General features: G+C 41.7%; 3 protein-coding genes and 1 non-coding gene across 6 annotated transcripts; 3 read left to right on the forward strand and 1 right to left on the reverse strand.

Annotated features, from left to right (window-relative positions):
* Positions 1 to 295: 295 nt before the first annotated feature.
* On the forward strand, positions 296 to 6,395 carry lrrc71 (leucine rich repeat containing 71). 2 transcript variants are annotated; one of them, XM_085791356.1, is made up of 17 exons: positions 296 to 593; positions 1,820 to 1,858; positions 1,936 to 2,076; positions 2,202 to 2,309; positions 2,418 to 2,493; positions 2,607 to 2,681; positions 2,878 to 2,946; positions 3,035 to 3,194; positions 3,294 to 3,377; positions 3,516 to 3,590; positions 4,549 to 4,665; positions 4,766 to 4,829; positions 4,925 to 4,998; positions 5,109 to 5,132; positions 5,213 to 5,321; positions 5,708 to 5,802; positions 6,011 to 6,395. In XM_085791356.1, exons 1-17 carry the CDS (start codon positions 527 to 529, stop codon positions 6,131 to 6,133), a joined length of 1,500 nt encoding a protein of 499 aa, XP_085647482.1. In that variant the 5' UTR covers positions 296 to 526; the 3' UTR covers positions 6,134 to 6,395. The 2 variants fall into 2 exon arrangements, with proteins under 2 accessions (XP_085647482.1, XP_085647480.1); XM_085791354.1 differs by having other exon boundaries at positions 425 to 593; positions 3,029 to 3,194.
* A 1,126-nt stretch (positions 6,396 to 7,521) lies between these two features.
* On the forward strand, positions 7,522 to 10,295 carry rps27.1 (ribosomal protein S27, isoform 1). The gene is made up of 4 exons (XM_085791357.1): positions 7,522 to 7,557; positions 8,214 to 8,322; positions 8,455 to 8,565; positions 10,049 to 10,295. The coding sequence occupies exons 1-4, from the start codon at positions 7,552 to 7,554 to the stop codon at positions 10,075 to 10,077; spliced, it is 255 nt and encodes an 84-aa protein (XP_085647483.1). The 5' UTR covers positions 7,522 to 7,551; the 3' UTR covers positions 10,078 to 10,295.
* On the forward strand, positions 9,646 to 9,775 carry LOC146978580 (small nucleolar RNA SNORA35). The gene has a single exon (XR_015037180.1). It is a non-coding gene; the product is annotated as a small nucleolar RNA SNORA35 (small nucleolar RNA).
* Positions 10,296 to 10,775: 480 nt separating the features above from the next.
* On the reverse strand, positions 10,776 to 18,299 carry LOC146978581 (small conductance calcium-activated potassium channel protein 1-like). 2 transcript variants are annotated; one of them, XM_085791349.1, is made up of 10 exons: positions 18,117 to 18,299; positions 16,952 to 17,857; positions 16,348 to 16,443; positions 15,676 to 15,963; positions 14,329 to 14,450; positions 13,894 to 14,035; positions 13,693 to 13,803; positions 12,133 to 12,260; positions 11,348 to 11,426; positions 10,776 to 11,234 (listed from the first exon to the last, which is right to left on the reverse strand). In XM_085791349.1, the coding sequence occupies exons 2-10, from the start codon at positions 17,819 to 17,821 to the stop codon at positions 11,004 to 11,006; spliced, it is 2,067 nt and encodes a 688-aa protein (XP_085647475.1). In that variant the 5' UTR covers positions 17,822 to 17,857; positions 18,117 to 18,299; the 3' UTR covers positions 10,776 to 11,003. The 2 variants fall into 2 exon arrangements, with proteins under 2 accessions (XP_085647475.1, XP_085647476.1); XM_085791350.1 differs by having other exon boundaries at positions 10,902 to 11,234; positions 11,357 to 11,426; positions 18,117 to 18,207.
* Positions 18,300 to 23,550: the final 5,251 nt, after the last annotated feature.

Here is a 23,550-nt window from a genome sequence, read left to right on the forward strand (position 1 = left end):
ATATGCATTCACACACGTTTTGTCAGATTCCGTTTCATTAGAATCAACTATTAACATACATTTAAAGTTATACCTAAATTGAGCCGTAAAACAGCCTCAAAATGTATATTTTTTAGGATAAAGGAGTTGGCTTTCAGGCCACCTTTACTTACCTCAGTTCCTAACGGTGAATCGAGAACTCTCGCGATATTTCAGAACTTGCATAGTGGAAAGTGTCGCTATAAATGCTGCTGCTGTTCCTTCTCATCATTGTCATCGCACCAAGTCCTATCAACTACTTAAGTCTATCGATAACAAATAAATAAACGCCTGTTTAATTTATCAAAGAAGTAAAAGAAGACAGGGAAAAAAGACTTTCAGTCACTTCAGGTCAAGTCTCGCGTTGAACTCCTGGTTGGGACGGGACCTCTGGGTTGCCATGGCTACGATAATGACGCTCAGTCTTTTAGCCAGCGGCACAGTGAATATCTTTGGTGGAGGTAGCTGCCTCATCTGAGGAGTTGAAAATAACTTTTGCGACACAACAATGTCTAGAAAGAAACACGGGAAAGACAAAGCGGACAAGGCGAACGCTGAGGATGAGAAAAACACAGGTTAGAAAAGTCTGTTATCATAAAAGGCAGCTACGTAGCTCCTTCACCGTTAGCACGCAGCTAGCAGCCATTAATAATAAAACACCCCTTTCAGTTGAGCTGAATTAATCTGCAGGGATCCAGACTAACTTTTTTTGCTCGGGGCACAGCAGTGGCCCTTAAAACTTTAGGAGCACAAGTAGAAAATGTCGGGACGCACACTCAAAATACACCTGCAAAGCAAATTTATCTGAATATATCCTTTTCATTCATGACCCTCACACACATTGGCCTGGCCTGCCACCTGTAATCACAGATGCCAGATTTATTTTGAGTCGCCCCTTCCACGTTTCATCAGTGTTAAAAAAACATGATAAATGAAAACTTGCACTAGTCTCAAATTTTAGGGGCAAAATGCCCCCAATTAGGGGCAGTCTGCAGCCCTGATCTGTCAATTATATTTATGCAGGTAGGTTTTTAATGATACAACTGTAATAACACAACATCCTTAATCAGTAGTGTGGTTTGAGTGGGAAAATGTTCTGTATTCAGTGTCTATTCAGAGGCATTAATGTCAGAGTATAGTTATTTTAAATGGCCAAAATAAAGGTATGGATCAGGAAGAATGTCCCATTTCAGAAGGATTTACAGTATATAACATTATACTAGAATTATGAAAAAATATCATGAGTCTTCACCAATAACTCCAGTGATGAGCTGCACATATTGGTGAAGAGTAGATGTGTTTCATATCATAACATCCATCAAAATGTTGCTAGGGTACAGACTAAACATCTTGAGGCACTTTTAATAATATCTTATCTTATCTTATGAATGCATTAATACATCATGTTAATGTTACAGCTGGTGCACTTCATTTCACTTTACTTTACATACTGCTGGATAGATTTAACTTCCCTGCAGGATCAATAAAGTCTTAACCTAGAGGCACTGAAGCATTCGCCCATTCATTAGCCTCACTTGTAACATTGTCACAGTGGACTGTGGCCTTAGTAGAAGATTTAAGGAATGAAATAACCATTCAAACTCACTTGCAGTTGAATTAAAGGTATGACATGGTACCCCATGGTTCACTTTGTCTGAATTGATTATACGTAAAAGTGAGACATTTCCATCAGATGAATGAATGATGAAATAATAAAAATGAATTTCACCTTTGGGGATTTATAAAGCCATTCGTATCGTATCATATCGTAGCTATAAACTCTGGCCTCTTTTGTTTTTAGGACACACTCCAAATGAATCATCACCTGGTCAGACCTTTGGTAAGTGACTCTATCAGGCTTCGTTTGGAGACAGCTGAGGGTTGTATGGCTAATGCTTTGGACCCACTATCACACAGATGAGTATCAGTGCTCAGGCAAAGTGGAGACTGACTTCCCCAGGCTGTGTGCCCTTCTGGACATAAAGGACATCCCAGCTGTCGGCAATGAGCACCCAGCAACCCCCTCCATACTGACTGACACTGAAGGAGGGGTCACAGGTGAAAAGCAGCTCAGAACAGCCTTTGCATAAGAGGACATTAAAGAATTATGAACATAAAGTATAATAATTATATCTCAGTTTCACTTGACTTCATTAACATAATAACATTAACTATGCCTTTAGGAAACAGGCAGTCCCACATAAATGCTGCATCTCTCTGGTCCAAGCCACGCCTCCATGTGGAGCTGGAGAATAAAGACCCCCTGAGCACCAGGAGCATTAAAGTTTCAGGTAATAAGTAACACAAACCAAACACCACAGATACATGTTCATACAGTAACATTAGTTCATGATATAATGTAGTGTGTATCTTTTTCTTTTCTTTTTAAATGTACCCAGGATGGAAGGTGAATAAGCAGATTGGCAGAGTGCTGGAGAAGATGCTTCCCTCCTTGAGCCAGCTACAGAGCCTTCAGTAAGCAACGAGCTGCTGCACAGAGGTGTTTCCCCTCTTTCATGGAACAGGGTTACAGCTCTTACTGATATTTTTTTCTGCTCCTGTTTGTTTGTGTAATCACTGTGTTGCAGGTTTTGGCAGGCAGGACTGACAGATCAAATGGTAATCTCCCTCACGAACACAATATCACTGTGCTCCAACCTCAGGTGAGTGAATCCTATTGTCGTTCACACTGCCAGGCTTTGTTTTGTAGCTTCCTGCAGCACAGTGGGTATAAATGAATCTTGGGTTGGAGAATGGGAAACTAAATTTGAGGGGAGGGGGGGGGGGACCACATAATGAACATTATCAGCCAAGCAATTAGGCTTACTGATCCATCTCCTACTCTGCGTTCTTTGTCAGAGTTGTGACATTAGAGGGAAACCCTCTTCCAGAGCACAGTTTCCACCATCTTCTCTCTGAAGGCAGCGTGTGAGTCACCAAGCAGTTACGCATCTCACACAACTATACAGAAACACAAATGTGTCCGATCTCATCGTGTGTGTTTCTTTTGGTCAAGCCTCACACACTTGTCCCTGCGAAATAACCGGATCGGAGACGAGGGCGCTCGTCTGATCAGGGACGCACTCTCGACAAAAAGCTCCTCTAACAAGAACCTCCTGTCACTCAACTTGGCATTCAATGGTATTGGTGATGCAGGTGCTGCTTACATCGCACAGGTACGCCTCACAACCGACTGTATATAACCCCCTATATCTTCTCCTTTTTTGGATCAGTGACATATAGCCTAGTGTTCATCTTTTTTTTTTGCCTCTCAGGGTTTGCGGTTGAATCGGGCTTTACTCCTTCTCTCACTGTCCAACAATCAGATTGGAGACTCAGGAGCCGCTCATCTGGCTGCGGTATCCATTTACATGAAAGACTGTAACCAGAGATAATGCATTTAAATCAATGGTTAAGTTGTTTTAAATTATATTCTTCTCACTGGATTATATTTTCTAATTTAATAAGTATCCACTGCACACTGCCTCCATTTGCAGATACTTGGTCAATTTTCTCTAACTCATGAAGAAGTTGTGGAGAGGAGGAAGCTGCTTCTGGAAAAAGCACAGTCCGTAAGTGTGTGTTAGTTTCTAACATTAATATTCATCCTCATCACTAAATGCTTAAGTGTGAGGACTTACTGACGATACTTTCCTCAAACCAAGACCCTCGAAGAGACCAATTTTCCCAATCTGGGGTCTAACATCTGAGGAAGAGCCGTTGGTGCTCGAAACGTCATGTAGCTTTAATAAATTATTGCATTGGAGCTCCTTTGGTGTTGCAGACTTTTCTTTACCTTTATGTTACGCTTTTTTTTTGGTCCAGCATTCACCCAACATTGGGCAACTAGGATGTGTGTGCAGTTTTTTATTTATTTTTTTATTTTTTTACTTCTACAGTATTTTGAAATCTGGGGATGATCCAGATTTACCAAGATACAGGTTAGGTTATGCTGTTGAGTTTTCATCTCCAGGAAGGACAAATTAATTTACCTTCATTGTATTGAAGGGTTGTCAGAAAAATTCTCAGAGACTTTGTATATTTCAAACAGCTTTCTGAATGACTTGATATCAAGAGTGTGGAGAAGTTTTTTCTTTTTTGTGTGAGTTATGTTACATTACGTTGCCTATACTTGTACCTATAGATATCAGAGAGGCCAGCTTGCTAAGTATCTTATAGGGAAGCTCAAATCATATCTCCTAGCTCTGATCAATGTTGCACTTGTCTCCGCACCGCTCAGCAGCTCTTCTTTTCAATGTCTTCTATAAATATGGATGTCGTATACCAATTTGATGTTATCACTTCTTTTATTTCAATAATTTATTATCTTATTATGATTCCATCTCATTTTAATGCATTTCATTTTACATCAGTGCTTTTAATGTGTTTTAGTGTTCACTTACAGTAATGTCTTTTCATGTGAAGCATTTGGTGCATGTAATTTCTTGCAATGAAAGGTTCCACACAAATCGAGTTCATCATGATTATAATGATCGTTATTTGTATTATTACTATTGTTATTATCTGCAGCCAGCTCAAGGAGTCAATCCTGACCAAACAGCTGCTGACCAACTTCCCTCAGTACCCAGCAGCACTTCACTGAGCGTCAGCAGCAAGGGGGAGCACAAAGGCGCCTCCAAAAAAAAGGTAAGACTTCAATGTCGATGTGATTCCAGTGTATTTGGTTGTATTTGTGTGGCCCATTTATCTTGAACTTTGGATCTTTTCGGTGTCTGTTGAATAACAGGAAACATCCAAAAAGGACGAGAAAGCAGCCGCAAGCAGAGACAACCCGAAGTCGAACAAGAAACGTAACAGCCTCTGTCACAGATGAACACTTGTTCCATTATCCTCTGACAGCAGGGGTGTTTGTCTTTTCACGGCTGTCTCTCTGAATTTCTTTCAGCCTCTGATGCAAAGGTGCCTCAGAGTAAAGGTGGCAAGCCGGGGGGTAAAGACAAACAACTGGCTGCACAGGAGGTACCAGACACATGCTTTCTGAATCTGTGCACCAAACATTATTTGTGTCTAAACATGCACAACACAAGAAGGACTAATGATCATTTTACTTGTTTTATTTTTTCCTGCAGGATCCAACGGCTGGCCTGAATGAGGTTTGTCTGATGCAATGTGCTCTTGAGCCGAAATAGCGACTGTGATTTAAACTTCGAGTGCTCTGTTACGCACTCGGCAGGTAGAGTTGGTGGAGATAAGGAACCCCCTGCTGGAGCCGTCACTGCAGCACAGGGACGGACAGCTGTTTCTGCCCGGAAACGCCACTCTCACCTCCCTCAGCCTGGCAGGTCAGTAACTGTGGTGTGAAAACAAAAGGGCAAAAGGCTGGAACATTTCTCGTTAACGTGTTTCCAGCACAACTACAGCGTGACGTTTCAACTCCTGACTAATGTATATCATCAATTTTAATGTGAATTCCTCACAATCAGCTTGCAATGGTTTCTTTCTCAAGGTCATTTAATATTACATGTGTAACTGTAGATTACATTCAGGGAAATGCTGCATTTTAAAAAGAGATTTATTTACAGTGGGTTAATAAAAGCCTTGTTTATTAAAACCTCTTTGCAGGCTGACCGTTCATTTGCAGCTACTTCCTCCCACAGCTCTGCACAAAATCTTTTGACGGCTTTTGAAAATGAATATTAAATGGTTCGCTTGTTGTTTGTTTGTGTAGGAAACAAAATAACAGAGAAGTCGCTCCCTCTGTTCCTGACGTCATTAGAGATGCAGGAGGGCGAGGAGGGAGGCCTCCTGCGTCTCTGTCTGCAGGTTTGTTTCACCATAATGTTTCAATGTGGTCAGTGGTCACGATTCCCCATTATAGATTTATCAATTTTAATGTAGAGTTATATAGCCATTAAAGTCGAATGTATTTGAATTTATGCTCCCAGTGTATTAGCAATTTACTACATAAACATTTTATGTGATCTAGGAGTGTGAAGACAATTTGTATGATGATTTCTGTTCTGTCTTTCAGAGAAACCGCTTCCCACTAGAGTGTGAGTCCTATGTGAAGATAGAGGAGCTGATCGCACTTAGACATCAGAGAAAACAGAGTTCTGAAGCGACAGAGGAGGAGGGACAGGGGGCACAGCGCTGAGAGATGTGCAGGCTTGTACTGTATGCCTGTATGCCTTTGTTGTATAACAATAAAAATGTATATTTTGCCTTGAGAATTATCAGTAAAAGTCCCGTGGTGCATTCAAAGGCAGTGGCTCAAACAGAGACTTTAATATGCAATGCAGCACATTAAAATCCAGATGCCTGTTTACAGATCCATTTTACTGCTTTGTTTTGCCCGTGGTCACAATTTATGCCAAGGACAAAGACTCAGATAAATATAAATGATCCAGTGTTGCATCATCTCAGAGTTGCTGACCAGTTTGACAAGGAATGCTCACTCTCCAAGAAAAGTTGAATAAAGGCCAATTGGACTAGGTTGTAGATACTTAAAAATGTTTCACTGCTGATAACTCATTGATTTTGAGTGAGTCTGTTTTTATTAGTTAATTTTCCAGATCCAGATCTTCCATTTGAGAAAAGTCACTACTCTTTGTGTATTGGGGGCTGCTGCAAAGACTCAACAAGCAATTTGAACACATTTATACGTGGACTTAAGGGAACAATCACAGGGAATTTTCAGTATTTTCTGACATTCCACACACTGAACAATTAATCAGTCAGGTGAGGAGAGAAAATAAGCATATTTTCTGATGAAGGTAACTGTCACTAGAACAATTAAAGCTATTTAATAACCCACAAATAAACTACAAACCAAAACAAACAATAGAGATGATATTGTACAAATTTCTAACAAATATGATATGATTAAGCAGCTTATTAGATCGATGTGGTATTGTGTGAACCTGGGGTTTTTGGGGTCAGGGTTAGTTTAATTCTGCCAATTTTTGCCATTGGCCACTCTAAGGAAATGTAATGTCTTAATTTCTATCATAATTAAAATGTATAAATGTATTTGTCAGTTCGGCCATTTATTTTATTATTTTGTATTCTTTATTTAACACTAATTAATACTGGATGTTTATTCATTAATAGTTAGTTACATTTCTAAGGTGTCTATACAATTATATACAGATTAAATAAAAAAAAATTGACCAAAATAGAGTTTTGTTTTTAATGCCTTTTGGTTTTCCAGTCCATCCACAGTGGTGCTGCTATACTGATATAGTTCCTGCAAAAAAGTGTGCGAAACTTTTTTTTTTAATGAAACATTTGTGGTACTTATTATGGATCTGTGATAATAATATAATACATCCATGTTTTTTATTTTATTTTTCCCCCTCCAGCTCCAAACTTTATTGTCATTGCAAATACAGTACATTGTAGTTGTTTATCGACAGCAGCTGCAGTGAACAGGGTGGAGCTTTGACCTCACCAACATGGCCGCCGCGCCATTTGTAAGTCGTCACATCCGGCCCGTGCTCAAACGCTCCACCGATATGAAGCCCTCGCTTCCGGTGAAGCCTCCTTTTCGGCAGCGGCTATTTCCTCGCCAACATGCCAGTGAGTATCCACAGGCAACTGTAACATGACATTTTTAACATTTAGCGCCGTCTCGTCGAGTCGCCACACGGCTCAACGTTTACATAAAAGACTAGCGAGCCGACTGGAGGCAGTTTTAGAGGCTTTCGATGAGTTTCGGTCCCAGTTTTTCCACAAATAACCGAGCACATTGCGAGCGCGTTGTGACACAAGATGGCTGCGCACACACCGCAAACATGGAGCCAGTCTAACGGGAAATCTCACCGGGCCGATAACCTCAACATTAGCGGTCTGGATTTTTACTCCGGTTGATTTCGTTTGCTTGATGCCCAGATTAATTTACCACCGCTTTCCAAAATATTTGAAGTCTCCCGCGATTGGTGAAAAATGCGCAGCCTGTATTACCTAATCCAAGAAATGTAGGCCGGCGAGGAGCCTGAACGTGTAGTAGCAGAACAAAAACAGAGCTAACACAACATTTAACAGCTCTGATCTGAAGCTAAACTCCACATTTGGACGACGACCACCACCTTTAACGACGGCTTTTATCTTTAATTTGGTTATGGAGTGCGTAATTTGTCGTCGTAGTTTTGATTGATAAGAAAGGAGATTTTTCTGGTGAAACGTGGCCGCATGTTAATTCAATTTCCTCCTCTTTTGTTTCCTTTCCAATACAGCTTGCAAAAGACTTGTTGCACCCATCCCCTGAGGAGGAGAAGAGGAGGCACAAGAAGAAGCGTCTTGTTCAGAGTCCCAACTCTTACTTCATGGATGTGAAATGTCCAGGTAACGTTACACTTATTGATTAGAGCCACTGTCTATTTTGGCTGCAAAGTACATGTGTTGATTCACCACCACCACCACTTCTTCTTCAGAGAGGTAACAGGTATCTTGTCTCTTTTTCTTCTTTTTCTCCAGGATGCTACAAGATCACGACGGTGTTCAGCCACGCTCAGACAGTCGTGCTGTGTGTGGGCTGTTCAACAGTCCTGTGTCAGCCCACTGGAGGCAAAGCCCGTCTCACAGAGGGTCAGTATCGTCCTGCAGTGGACACACACAACCGAGGGGTCTTGTACTACTAATGTTAAGAGAGGGACGACCTGTAGCCCGTGAGCTTGACATTAGTTTCTATTTTAACCTTAGGGGTCAAATGCAGGTTTGTCAGAAGCTGAGAATGAGTCTTGTTGATCCCAAAACTTGTCTGTGCAGTCGTCACTCGCTGTTTTAAGGTTTTGGTGAATTGGTTTTGTTGCAAAAACCACAGAAAGGCCCTTCACGGCTGCATTTTAAGTACTTAAATTTGCCTCCACATCAGCACAGATGTGTTTTCTTACACCAAAATTTAGTAACTGTGCCAGACAAACCAATAAATAACTGGTGTCCTTATGACCGCGCCTTCAATGCCTAGATTAAAGTTGAAAGCTGCTGGTAGTGTGAGCACCTGCATACAACTGAAATTATCAAATTTTACTGATTATAGTAGTGATGTGATTGGCTTGTGGAAACTTCCTTAGACTTGAATTGCATTAAACCAGTCACTATTTAACCCAGTGTGCTGTTAAAGCAGCTAGAGATTAAAATGCAGCACATAAATATCCAGATTTGGGGATATATACTGTCCAGGGCAGTGGTTCCCAACCTTTTTTGGCTCGTGACCCCATTTTGACATCTCAAATTTCTGGCGACCCCCGATCACGTGCAGTCATGTGATCGTGGCCATCAATCGTGTGTCAGCTCAGATATTTTTATATGTTGCATTTTACTTGAACTCAATTTATATTCGAGTAAGTGAAAGTATAGAATAGTTATTTTATATCGCGTGTGGTGTTTTTAATCATTTTAAAACGAGTTAAAAGAATATTTTCATCAGTAATATTTTTTTATCAATTACTAGACATTTCAGGCAACCCCATTTGAATTCCTGACTCCAAGGTTGAAAAACACTGGTCTAGGGGCATTGATTGAGAACAAGAGTGTAGTATTTTTTATTTAACTAACACCTTATCTCATCTGTGTGACATAATAGATTTATCAGATAATCTTTTTTTAGGATGTGACTGGTACTTCAGAAGCTTTTGAAATGAGCTAATTGTGTATATGTGTCGATGGTCGCACTGCCAAGTGACTGGACTTCCCCTCTCATGGTTTTCCAATCTCATTCCAGTGCCAGATAAACCTCAGTTTGCAGAAGGGTTGAGCTAGACCACTGGCTCCCCCCTTTCGAAGGCTGAGAACAAACATTTACCCTGTAGCCACTGTACTGTGCATAATTAATTTGTTTTTTTTAAGCTCTCACGCTAGAGCCTGATGCTGCATTAGTGACTTCTTCACATGCACAGCAAATATAAAGGAAGATGCGTTGACCTAATCAGGCACATGATGCAAAGTCTGGTATCAGCACAGTGTGGCACAATAGCAAGTGTGCATCGCCTGCACTATTTCTGTACTGTAAGGCTTCTCTTTTGTCAGCAGTGGTCTGACTCATTGTCTGTCTCTCCGTGTGTGTGTGCAGGGTGCTCATTCAGGAGGAAGCAGCACTAGCTGTTCTCCCACCGGAGCTGAAGGGGAGAGGAGGGGATGGACCGGTTGATATCAGCGCCTTGATCCCAGCGGTCTGACTTGACGCGAGACCTGAAGACGAACCGGACGACAGATGGATGACAAAAAATCAACTCTTGTTCCATGTCCACAGATCGGTTGAAGCTGTAACTCCACCCTCCAACCCTGTCTCTCTTAATAAAATATTGTTTTGGCTAAAAGAACAGTTTGTGTGTGATTACTTACTACACTCTTTTCTTTTCACTGTGATAGGATCCGTCAGACATAAAACAAAGGCAGTGTCTTATCATCTTTATTAGAAAGAAGTACAGGTGTAGAATACAGAACTATGAGGATGCCATAACTCTGTAAGATTACAGCTTTACTTTATGATACCAGACAGGCTTTACATTTCTGCCAAATTTTAAAGTGCTGTGTTTTAAGATAAAGATACCGACAGGGACAGTGGAGTCGCACTCCAGCTGCCATTGAATTATGTTTTGAACTGGGCTGCAACTTAGTCAGTTAGTATCAATTCATATATGGTTTTCTCCTTTAATCAATTATCGGTTTGTCTATAAAACTTGAGAAAACAACGAAAAACATAACCATAACTGTTCAAACTTAAAATATTCAGTACACTATGTTACCTCATGTTTTTTAAAATGGTTAATCAGTTAAATGTAGAATTTGGAGATTTAAAAAGTCACTTATGACTAATTTCTACATTTCTGTCTTTTTGTTAATGCTACAGAAAATGGTCTACCTATTCTGAATACAATTTTACACTTAAGTCTGTACAGCCTCCATCTCATGTAGCCTACCACACCTCTGAGAGAAAAACAGTCCAGAAAAGCTCATTTTAGCTGCATTATAAGCAGGTGAATCCCCGTGAAGCGCCGTTCTCCTTCACCTCCCTCAGCCTCTCTCTACCTGTCGCTTCCACTGGCGCTCGCCGTCTCTGACTTGACCTCCCTCTCCCTGAGCAGGTGGCGGATGGAGGAGTTCTGCGTGGACAGGGTGCTGGACAGGAGCGGCATCAGGCTCCTGAAGCCCTCCCTCAGCTCCTCCACGTGCTTCTCCAGGCTGTGGATGTGTGTGTCCAGCTCCCCCCTGCAGCCCTGCACCTCTGACAGCACGTCATACATCAGGCTCTGCATCTGTGAGGGTGTGTGTGTGTGTGTGGGAAAGAAAGAAAAAGCATCAGGGAATATTAGATGTAACTTTGATGAGGTTTCTACAGGATGACATACGAAATGATGCGTTCACTTGCCTCTCTCACCTTGCAGAGGTCCCCTAGCGCGTTTCCCTGGTCTGCAAGTGTCCGCTTCTCCATCTTTACACGACGCAACCTAGAGACACAACAACATTTAGCTTCAGCTGCTATGGAGGAGAAACTGAATAGGTCAGTGCACCCACAAAATACTGTCAACAGGTTTTGGTGAAAAGTAATTAAATGAGAAAAAAAAACACTAATTACACAAACACAACGATTTCCCATCATCTACACTTCAGGGGCTGAATAAGAGCAAGTATGTAGCTTGAGGTCAAAAGAATAATTGCAGCATAATGTTAAAAACTATATAAAAAAATACTAAATGCATTACATGGTAATATCTAATAAACTTTGCTAATATACGCTCACAAAAGCCACCATTTCTATCCACTGACTTTGATTTCAAGACCCTAAATTTGTGTTTTTTCCTCAGAGTAGTGCTCAGGTAGAGCTCAACCGCACTTTAAAAATCACTTTTGTTTGGATAGGTTACTCATAAATTATAAACCAATCAGATATCAGTTACTAAGAGAAGCCTGGAAGGAAATAAAAAATGTCTTATTCCCACAAACAGGCAGTATACAGTCAGTAATACACTGTTTTCCAAGATGTGAAACTAAAGCCAATTGATATATAAATAAAAAAAGTATTATTAGGATTAAATTGATCAACAGTTTATTATTATCACAGCATGAGTGTATAGAAAATGAAGGGAAACGTCTTCTCTTCTTATCACTGTGACTTGTGCACAAACAGTTTTATATGAGGGTTAAGTGTCTTACTGGTGGATGGCCAGAAGTAACTTCCTCTGGTGCATGCGGACTCTGGTGTCATCTCTTTCTCTTGACAGCTTAGTGTGTTTGTAGATAAGCCAAGTCTCCCTCAGCACATTTGCTGCAGCAATTTTTATCTGGTGAAAAGGATGAAGAAAAATCAGCCCGGGAGAGAAGATATTTTATGTTTATGCACATAACCTCAAAGGGATGTTATTTACTGCACATGCTGAATAAGACCAACTTAATGGAAAAGTATACTGCAGTCGCTTCATCTCAACTTCCAAACCAGATTTCTGTATTCCAAAAAAAAACATAAAATAAAATAATATTTTAAATTTTAAGATCTTTTCCCCCCTTAATAAATAATGTCAATATCCTTCAGGACAATGCAACACAGGTCACTCACCACATATTCGAGTTTGTGAGTATTTTGAGTATTTACTATCAAGAGACACATAATAAAGAAAAAAATGCACATGCATACAAACATAAATGTGCGTACACAGACATACACCAATCAGGCATAACATTATGATCACCTGCCTAATATTGTGTTGGTCCTGCTTTTTTGCTGCCAAATATGCAACAATGCACTGTGTATTCTGACATATTTCTGAGATTTGAGCAGCAGTAGCTCGTCTGCCGGCCGTCTCTACGCACATGCATTAATGAGCCTGTCACCTGGATCACCACTGTTCCTTCCAAGGACCAACTCTTGATAAACTGAGAGAGCAGAGCTGCAGTTTTTCAGATCTGACCCAGTCGTCTAGACATCACAGTTTGGTCCCTGTCAAACTTGCTCAACTCCTCACTCTTGCCCATATTTCCTGCTTCTAACACATCAACTTTGAGGACAAAATGTTCACTTGCTGCCAAATATATCCCACCCACTAACAGGTGCCATGATGAAGTGTTTTCCACCTGTCACCTGTCAGTGGTCATAATGATCAGAGCACATTTACTCTCATACTCAGTGGAAGAAAGCAGCAGAAGTATGGTCAGTTAGTTCAGACTAGGAGTGGAGCTATAATGGTTACAGCACAGAATCGTGGTATTTTGTGTGACAATAGTGTAGCCCAGTGGTTCTCAAAGTGGGGTCCGGGGACCCCCAGGGGTCCTTGAGAGGGTTCAAGTTGGTCCCCAAACATTTCTCAAAAATTTACCAATTCTTTTTTACAAAAATGTTACTTTTTCTTTTTCCAAAATACCACGCAATTGGCAGTAATTTGAACGTACATTGACTAAAAAAGTAACGTTATTCAGCCTCAGCGCAAATATTTGTGTATTTCTGGTGTTTGTTTCAAAATTTTGTCCAAATTTGTGTCAGTTTAGGGGTCCTTGATGTAAAGAAGTTTGAGAACCACTGGGGTAGCCTATTGATTCATGGACTCAAAGTATTGACATTTTATTATATGAATGTGCCCCTTTTGAATGAATAAATGGCAACACATCACAAATATTATTGTAATAATGAGGTTGTTGTATCATGACCCAAGTATTGTGATGATACATTGTGTGTGTGTGTGTGTGTGTGTGTGTGTGTGTGTGTGTGTATGTAGTGTTTACCCTTTTGGTGATGTGTGAGTCCATCATGAAGTTGTGAACATGTTTCTCCGCCCTGGTCAACTCCAGCTTCCTGGCGACTACGGCCACCACCAGGACTGTGCAGCCCGCTCCCTGTGTGAGACACCATCAGATGTTTATATTGTTATTAGTGCGGCCCAATTTTTTTCCCTTTTCTTCCGTGTCAGTGCACCATGCGCTCACCATTATACCGGTGAGGAGGCAGATGCTGCGTCCACAGTAGGTGTGAGGCACCACGTCCCCATAACCGATGGACAAGAAGGTGACGGAGACCATCCACAGGGCCTCCATGTAGTTGCTGCTGAGGTCTCTGTAGTTGTGATGTCTGAGGGAATAAAAAAAGATTTCTTAGCCACTCTCTGTTTGTATTGCATTTTGAATAAGTCATTCAATAATAATAATAAAAACGACATTATCAACAAGTCTCGACTGGGTGGTGTTTGATATATCAAAGCAGAGTGGAGATTGTATTTGTTGCTGGGGCAGGAACATTAAAGTGCAGTAAAGCTCTGTATATACACCAATATTTGAATGATATTAAATATTAAACATATGGGCCTGGAGCTCCATAGATGCCTCTCTGTATATTCAGCAGTAGACCCACAAATCCTCACGTACCTCTCACAGACATGTAAACCCCACGCTGCCACGATCCACAGAGAAACGCTGAAAATCATCAGCACGGTGCCGGGGTAGGTGGTCATCAGCGTTTTCCCTACAAAACGGGTGTTGAAGTGTATCTGAAGATCACAAAGAGGATGCGTTACGTCATAATTTTGACACCAGGGGCGTATTTAGCCAGACTATTTGGGATAGCACCTGTCGGATTATGATTATATAAGATACAGAGGAGATGAGGGATAAAAAAAACAACTTGTTCTCAATCTGGCTTGATACATGGATAGTAGGTTTGGCGTTGCAGAGGGGAGACAAAGGTCATTTTCGTCACTATCAAACAGCATCAATAGGGAAAGGGATTAGCCGGGTGGATATCATCAACTGTGGAAAAGAAAGCAGACAAGCAAAGGAGAGCCAGCGAGGGACATAATCAGCATGTGAAACCACTGGGATTCATGGGAGCAAAACTGTGATAGCCACACCTCAAGTGTCACACGTCTACAGACCTCTCGGCCCACCTAGACATAAGACATAAAAAGATGTGCATGAAATGTTCATAGAGGAATCCCAGCCCAGAATATTGACCTTAAAGGGATAGTTCAACATTTTGGCAAATTGGCCCATTGCCATAATCCCTATAGTCATAGCAGTAGGTTTGTTACTTTTAATTGTTGGTGCAAGCTATTTTTAGAACGGCGGAGAGAGCCACGAGCTGCTCAGAGCTACACTACGGAGGCTAATGGGATTTCTTGGTTTCGCTCATCAAACTCATCAAATACACAATCCAACAACTCCAAAACGCTCTCGTGGACAAGTTGACTGCTCGCCGAAAAATTGCCCCCGACGGGAACATGCATCAGTGGTTTTGCAAGAATTTGCCTCGAAAACAACTCTGTCTCTTTACGTTCCGTTATTATCTCATAGCGTGGTGAATGTGCAGGTCACAACTTGTCCATGAAGGTGTTTTGGAGTTGCTGGATTGTGTGTAGGCTATTTGTTGAGTTTGATGATCCGTAGCGTAGCTCTGAGCAGCTCACGGCTCTGCTCCGCCGTTCTAAAAATAGCTTGCACTGGCATTTAAAGGTAACGAACCTACTCCTAAAACTATAGGGATTATGGCAATGGGCCAATTTGCCAAAATGTTGAACTATCCCTTTAATATCCCATGAGTCATGTCCCATAAGCAGATCGCTGCGACTGCCACAGTTTTTTTTTTTTAACAATCACATCAAAACTGACACATCCCTCCCTCCTCTCTACAATTTCACTCTTATCACAGTTACTATCCAAGCCAGTTTCAGCCCAAAGCCAGATTCTACACAGAGAGCCCCCAGGTGGCCTCCCCACCTTGTTGAGCGCTCCGATGCTGCGGGACGCGGTGTCAGTGAAGAGGCGGCTGTGCAGCATCATGGCCCGGCCCAGCAGGTAGAGCCGCAGGAACATGGGCAGAGCCAGGATGATCTCCAGCTCCGTCTCCGACAGCGACAGGCGGGCCTTGGTCTGCTGGAAGTACGACAGCAGACCCACGGGGTAGGGATGGATGGCCACCACCACCAGCTCCAGGACTATCAGAGCCAAACGTTCAGTCGTCATGGCAATCCGCCAATCCTCAGCACCGATGTCGTGAACATAGAGCTACCAGAGAGATGGAGAAACTGAGCGCTGTGAAGAGCTGGTGCACATAAATCAACATGAGTAAAGCGGGGTCAGATGAATATAAAGAAAATTAGTTTTCTTTTATTTTTTGTAAAATGTCAGACAGCCTCGTCCCCTCAGACCTTTAAAAACCATAAACTGTGACGAGCAGGAGGCCCGGAGCAGACTTTGCTTCATTTTAAGAGGCCACAGGACAAAAAGTTGGGAACTGCAGATACAGAAACCTCAGAGGGAAACTGGGCTTTAAAAAGACAAAACAGTTTGGTTTCCTCATTTCAAATGGGGGCTGTAACTTGATGTGCAGCCATTTGCCTCCTCACTTTTTGGACAAAAGCACCGTGATCATGAGAGATAGTTAGTCACCTGCACCTCACAGCAGTGGTACGCTATGATGAGGCCGACCAGGACCATCGTAGACAAACTGATGATGGACTTGAGTGCGAGGGAGTAGATGGAGCTCTGTGAAACACACACACACACACAAACACACACACACTTAGCACAAACATGACATCATTGTCATCTGACGGCTGTTTGTCTTCATGGCATCAGTGATCCTGTGTAATCCTCCGATCTTACATACATTTATTTAATCCACTTGCTTGATATAATGAATGTGATCTAATGGACATACTGTGTGTGCATTTTCCTGCACTTGCTGGCAGATCAGTTCCCATAGCAACTTTACAAATTTCCCAATAAAGATCATGATTAACTGAATACTTTGACATAAACCAGAGTAAAGAGTGTGCTGTTATTACTCTAAATGTGGTTTCTTAGGCAGGAGGACTCGCTGGTTCTTTTCAGGAAAAGATAATAACTGCAGTCGTAGCCTACAGTGTGGTTTCTTTTCTTTAAAAAAAAAAAAAAAAAAAACCTTTTAAAACTTTTACAGCCCAGAATTACATTCCCATCTCTTAAAGGGTTTTCTGAAGGCTTTAGTCTGTTTTTCTTTGAACTTTCTGACCTTGCTGTAGACGCTCCAGGAGAGCTCAGTCTCCATCACCATCATCAACACCCCGAACAGTCCGACTGCCAGGGCGCAGTCGCTCAGCCGCTGCCTCCTCAGGAACAGAGCCCTCCTGCGGACCAGCCGCCAGCCGATGCTGTGGGTCTTCCAGTAGTTGTCGTCCTTGCCGTCTGACTTTGGGCTGGTCTGGGGACTAGGGTTGGGGCTGGGGTTGGGACCGGGACCGGGACCGGGGCACTCTGCTCCGGGCAGCAGGCCTTTACCCTCGGGCCGCTCCTGATGATGATACTGATACTGAGACATCTCGTTGGGTTGGAGGTCGTCATCTTTGCTGGTGATGATGATTTCGGGGAGACTCTGGCGGTCGTACATCTCCAGAGAGACGTTGCCTGACCTGCGGTGACCTCTGTCCTCAACATCCTGGACGTCTAGATGCGACCTGCAGGGGCCCTTATAGGGGGACCCGCAGGGAGACATAGGGACGTCGGTGAAAGACGTGACTCTCTCCTGGACTCTGTGAGAGTTTTTACCTTTGCACTGGTGATTTCGCTCCTTGTTATTATGTTTTGCACCCCCTGACTTTCTGTCACATTTCTTCTCTTTGCCTTTGGCTTTGTCCGCCCTCCTGCTGGAGCGAGGCGACGGCGCGGCATAGAGGTGGCCGTTGTATAAAGGTGAGGTGGCCATGGCTTGGGTTCTGTCCAACCACACGGTGTGATCGGCTGATGTTTGGACCGTGTGGTGAATCCCGCACTGCGGAGAGCAGGCCTGAGCTGGAGGAGCCATCCTCTGTGGGAGGAGGGGGCGCTGGTCCTCCACCTCATCTCCATCCACCACTGACAAGTTCATGGAGGGGGAGAGCTCCATGGTGGGACGGTGTGAAGTGGTGATGAGTCACCGAATCTTTTGTAAAGGGTTTGAGCAGAGACAGATATTAGGCTGAAAAGAGTTTGTTGCAATTCCTAAGTGCACTGTTTCTCTGTCAGTAATATGATTTTAAAGTCTGAAAAGCAACAAAATAACTTCTTCCTCTAATTTGTTCAATCACAAATATTTATTTCAGAACTGAATGAGCAATATTTAAGATATATTGAATTTTTATTTTGTATAATCTTTCCTGTAAGGCCTGTCTAAAAACAGCTCCTTCCATCTTTATTCTTACCTTATCAGTCCGGGTTTCCAGTCTCCACAGAAACTGCTGTGAGGATGTGAATTAGTATTTCAGCCTTATGGTGCTGAAGGTCACATCTGTCTGAATCACAAAGAGATCCTCCAAGTTGAAGTCCTGCTGTAACTTCCAAAGATGCAACCGCATCACTTGCATTAAGAAGACATTTGAAATTCAAACACAGTAAAAAAAACAAAAAAAACAAAAACTAATCACGCTGCAACACCAAGGAACTCCACAGTGATCAGATCAAACATAGTATCCCAAACGTCCTCGCTCGTCATGTATGAACTTTTCAACGATCCATTAGCAGCCTCAGCATCATGGAGCCCCTCCCATAAATTCCAGCAGAGGTTATGAACTTCTCCTGCGACAGATGAGGATATCCATTACGTTTTCTGGCCTTTTTATTCCCTTGTTTGTCTCTGTTTGCTGCGTTATGATTGTCCACCACCATCAGGGCATCCTCCTTAAAGCTGGAGGGGCTTAATGACCGCACAGACTCTAAGTTGCAGATGTTGCATGGAGCAAAGGCAAGGAATGAGTCATCTGTAATCTGAGTTTTTTTTTTTTTGAGCTGGGATTGGCAGATTTCCTCTGTCCTGTGAACATGTGGGGATGTCTGCTTGCTTATATGTTTGCTCTGGTGTCAAAAAACCAACCTGAACACATTCACATAGTCTAATATGAAATGTCATAATATCACATTTCATTTTTAATTTCATTAAATTGGGTTATTATTATTATGGAAGAATTCCAAGTGGGATGTACAGACTTTCTTTTATTTTTTTTTTTTTACAATAAATCTAATCTTCAAAGGAGAATAATGGTCCTCAGTATCAATTCAGAAGATTAGTATTGCAGATTAATCAAGTGAGACAGAGATCTGATACTTATGAGCTTATGAAATATCAAATATGTCACCTCTTAACCAAACAATATGCACAGAGCAGGGAGGGGTATTAAGCATTAAAGTCATAACAATGACATTCAGCATCTAAATCCTCGTGACAGATGGGTCTACAGATAATAGACCTCCCTCCAAATGGAAAGACCCAAGGAGCAAAGGGTGGGCGGAGCGCATCCGGATAGTAGCGGAAGGATATAGAGCGGCATTATTTAATCTGAGGACAACATGTATTTAAAGATAGAGGGTGGGCGTGGGACTGGGCACAGGTGGGAAAAAAACATGGCGACAGACAGTCTGATCAGCCAGTATCATCTTACTTCACCACCAGACAAGCCCCCAGATGTAAAATAGATTAATTATGCTAAAACTACTCAGGTCTTCTCTGAGATTTAGCCAGATGCTGCTGTCTGGATTTTTGTTTTGGTTTGTTTTGATATTCTGCAGGCAGGGAGCTCCCAACACTGTGCCTTGGTGCGTGACTGTCAACACCAAACCCTTTGCGGATGGTATCTGGTAAACACAGACACTATCTCACATCATTGCAGTCTAAAATATGAGTATTTAGTTTGCTGAAATATGAATCAAAAAAAGCACTGCAAAGCTGGCTCCGCTGTGGTGATAGGGGCTATAAATGTTCTTAAGTTATGTTGTCCTTTTAATAACAAGATGCTGAAAGGATATATGCACATCTGCAAGGCTTCAAATTAATTCAAGCTCCCAGCCAAGTGCTTGTAAATCCTGGCTGCTGTAGCTCAGAGCTAAGTATGTCAATTCTTCTTGCCTCTGTGGCCAGTAGCCAGCACGTCTTCAATTAGTCTCTTATATAGCGTATCCTCTGGCTGCTAAGAGAGTGAAATTAAACTGGGATATTTAGAGTCCACTAATTGCTGTGGCTGGTAAATGGCAAATCTGCTTCATGCCCTGAATACTAAGAGAGTGCCAACCCTGACCATCTTCTAGTCGGGATATTAATTGCTTCAGTTTGATTTGTGGAGAGGCATTGGTCAAAAGATAAACAAGCCCCACCGGGATGCAAACAGCGATGATTCCTTGTTGTGTTTCATAGGTCAAAGGGTTAGAGGAATCATTTGACAATATGCTTATTTACTTTCTTGCCAAGAGACAGATGAGAAAATTGGTGCCACTATTTGTCTGCATCCCCAGTTTGTGCTCCCAATATAGATCATACAATTATACTAATATATATATTATATTCAAGTCACAGAGCAAATTGTTTTGCATGAAAACTAAAATAACTGGATGTGACAATATAGAAATAACATACAAATATAACCGCTGTCCTTATTATTTCTTATAGTATTACATCTATAATCGCCCATGAGCGCCCATAGTTTATCAAAAGCCAATTGCACAATTTTTATTTGTTCAAAATGTAGGCCTATGCCTTAAACAAAGTGTTTGTTGAAAAAATGGAAATATGCTGATTTATGCAAATGTAACTTTATTATATGCAGCCCAAACCAATGATAAATAATGTCCAGAAAGCCTGAAAAGCCTCACTGCATTTACAGCAGCATACAACATTTGCTCAACTCATAACATGACAGCACCATATGGCGAAACTCGATTGCTACTGCAACTGATTCATTTCCGACCACTGATTCAAATCAGCTTCGAGCCAAAATGCCAAAATAAGATAATGTTCTATAATTGCACGTCAGAAATGTGTTTTGGTCTTTGACGGTTAGTTCAGACCGGATGACAGTTAGTAGAGGCCTTGGGCACATTACAGTTGGGATTTTTTACTGTGTGTATCACTCCTCCTCTACACCCATGATCTATAATCTGTTAATTAGCCTTAAGTTAACGGTTGTTGTCTTTCTTAGATTGTAACAAAACTTGTATAACAAGGATGAATATAATCGTAGAAATAGCATTTGAATTACAGAAAAGGTGAAAGGGCGGGAGAGGGAGGGTGTAGATAAAGTTGGTAGCTCGTGGTATTTTAGAAAATGTGTCTGTTATCGAGCAATTCAGAAGAGGATTACTTGCGGACTATCTCTATTGATGTAGCAAAATTTATGATGAAATAAACAATGACATTACTGTTAGCCTGATGAAATTTTTTTTTTTGGCAAAATTTGTTTACCAATTATACTTCTTTTTTTTGGCTGATGTTGGTATAGTGAAAAGATGATGCATATACGATCCATTATTTTTTATTGACTAAGGGTTGGCTTGGAACCATATTTACTTTGCCTATAAGGTTTATGATGGTTGAGATTGGCGGAGGGATACTTGGTGAGGCTGTAAGGTGATGGAGTATTCAGTTCAATGCTTTGATTAGGGCTATTATGTTTGTTTCTATTGCATATTCTTAAATAATCTGCATAGGCTAGATAAATTCAGAAGACGAGGATCATGTTGCAAGGGCAAATATTTATGTAATTTCACCTAGCATGTCTATTTGAATCTATTTGGGTTGAGGAATTGAGCCATAAACTTGAAAACTTTTTGAGTGTGTAGCTAACGGGGTGTTAAGAAGAGTTGAGGAAGTCACTGCTGTGACTGTAACGTCTGTTGGGCCCGAATCAAACGCCTATCATGCAATGTGATAATTAACGAGCTTTAAGTGGTGGTTGTGCATTTTCTGTTAGCTTTTGACCGAGCTTGTGGCTCTTGGCCTGTGTTAGCCACTTGTAGCATCAGACATTTGAATCTATTTTTCCCTGTAATTCTTTGTTTACAAAAGTCCACATCATTTATGTAACATGGCTTGATGGAAAAAAAACCCAAAAACATATGAAGTAGTAGCTAGTTTTACAAAGTCCAGGATAAGAAAATAAATAAACAAATAAAAAGGTGAAAAGATGCCGGGAGATAAATATAGGCTCGACAGAAAATTATACAAATGAAAACATTAAAATGGGAACACATTGTTATAATTCCAGTAGGCCTAGTTTTTTTTGAAGATGACATTGCTTTAACATGTAGAACTTGATTTACTGGTTATGTTGCACATCAAGAAACCAAAAATAACCTTTTTAACCTAAATCTCTTACCAGAACTGTGGGCAGTCGAAGGGCATTGTGGGTAAGTAGGTGCTATATTTCCAAAACAAGTGTGTAGAATTGAAAAAAAAAGAAAAGAAAAAAGACTCAGGTTTGATATTTAAATAAAACAGTCTACAGTCTGACAGGTGCAGTCAGATTTCTTCTCTCCATACAATTATTATATTGGATAACGATAGAAACACTTTGGTCCAGCTGCTCCAGGGTTTCAGGGGCAGGATTTAATTGTCTATTGTAAGAAAACTTTTATCTACTCAACTCCATTCAAGACACACACACACACAAAAAGGCCACGCTGACAAATCAGACGTCACAACCGAGTGGATGTTTGTGCTGGTTTTGTCGATAACACCCTATTAAGTGAAGGGGACGTGTCAGCGTAGGAGAGGGTCTAATCCAATCAGCAGAGTAATTAAAAATACACAGCACAGCAGCCCTGATGGCTGCATTGTCAGGGGCGGCATTCGGCATTTAGCACAGAGACGGATGAGCTGCAGTCATGCCAGGACAGACTGATGGTCATCTGCTGGTGTGCTATTAGAATAACAACCAGGATCACCAATGGAGGAAAAAAAAACCCAGCAAATATGCCAAATATGCAGAGTGATTTGTGGCACCATATAATTGTTCACATGATGTTCATAATCCTCATTATCTCACTCCCAACTATCATCATCATTGATATGGCTGTAATCCACACCCTGCTCCACTGTTTGCCTGTATTGTTTCCTAATTAGCCTTCTCTTTATGGCATTGGCTCTCATCATCCTCTCGTTTCATTTAGCCCAGTTTCTCCCTCGTTAACACTGACCCCCCCCTCCCAACACCAACCCCTCACAGAAAAAAAAAAAAAAAAAGTGTTGCTGAGCTCCAGCCAGCATGCAGTGGGAAAACAAACCACCAGATGTCACCCACGCCTCAGTGCCCCTAATCTGTATTTTTATGAAGCGTAATGAATTTTGCTTTTGGCACTGTGTCACACTGGTGCTTGGTGCATAACAGCACAAGGAGATTTTTTTTTTTTCTTCCCCTTTCTCAAGAGATGAACTCAAAGTCAGTTTTGCACACATTTAAGTAATGCAATATTGCAGGGATGCAGCTGCAGCAGCAGCAGCAGCAGCAGCAGCAGCAACAGGATGCTTTCTCCACTCATGATACATTGCTGATGCCCATATAGTGTGTCCTCGCTCCCATGGTTGGTTGGTGCAGTTTTTTTTTTTCTTTCTCTGCCTTCACCGGTGATCTTAGCCATCCTTCTTTTTCCCCAGCGAGGGACAATCTCCATCCTCTGTGTGCACCCGAGCATGAATGTGTGGCTCAGGAGCACTCTGGGTGTGTGACAGGCTAGGGTAATTCCGAAGGGCAGTAGAAGTAATAGGGTAATCTATTATACAGTCCAACTCTTCCTTCCTTCTCCTCCTCCTCCCTCCCCCCTCTTCCCCTCTCTCTCTCTCTCTCTCTCTCTCTCTCAGTCTTCTGGTTTCTC

This window comes from Trachurus japonicus, chromosome 11, assembly GCF_045865225.1.
Source record: "Trachurus japonicus isolate A0001 chromosome 11, Traja_1.0".
Classification (NCBI taxonomy): domain Eukaryota; kingdom Metazoa; phylum Chordata; class Actinopteri; order Carangiformes; family Carangidae; genus Trachurus; species Trachurus japonicus.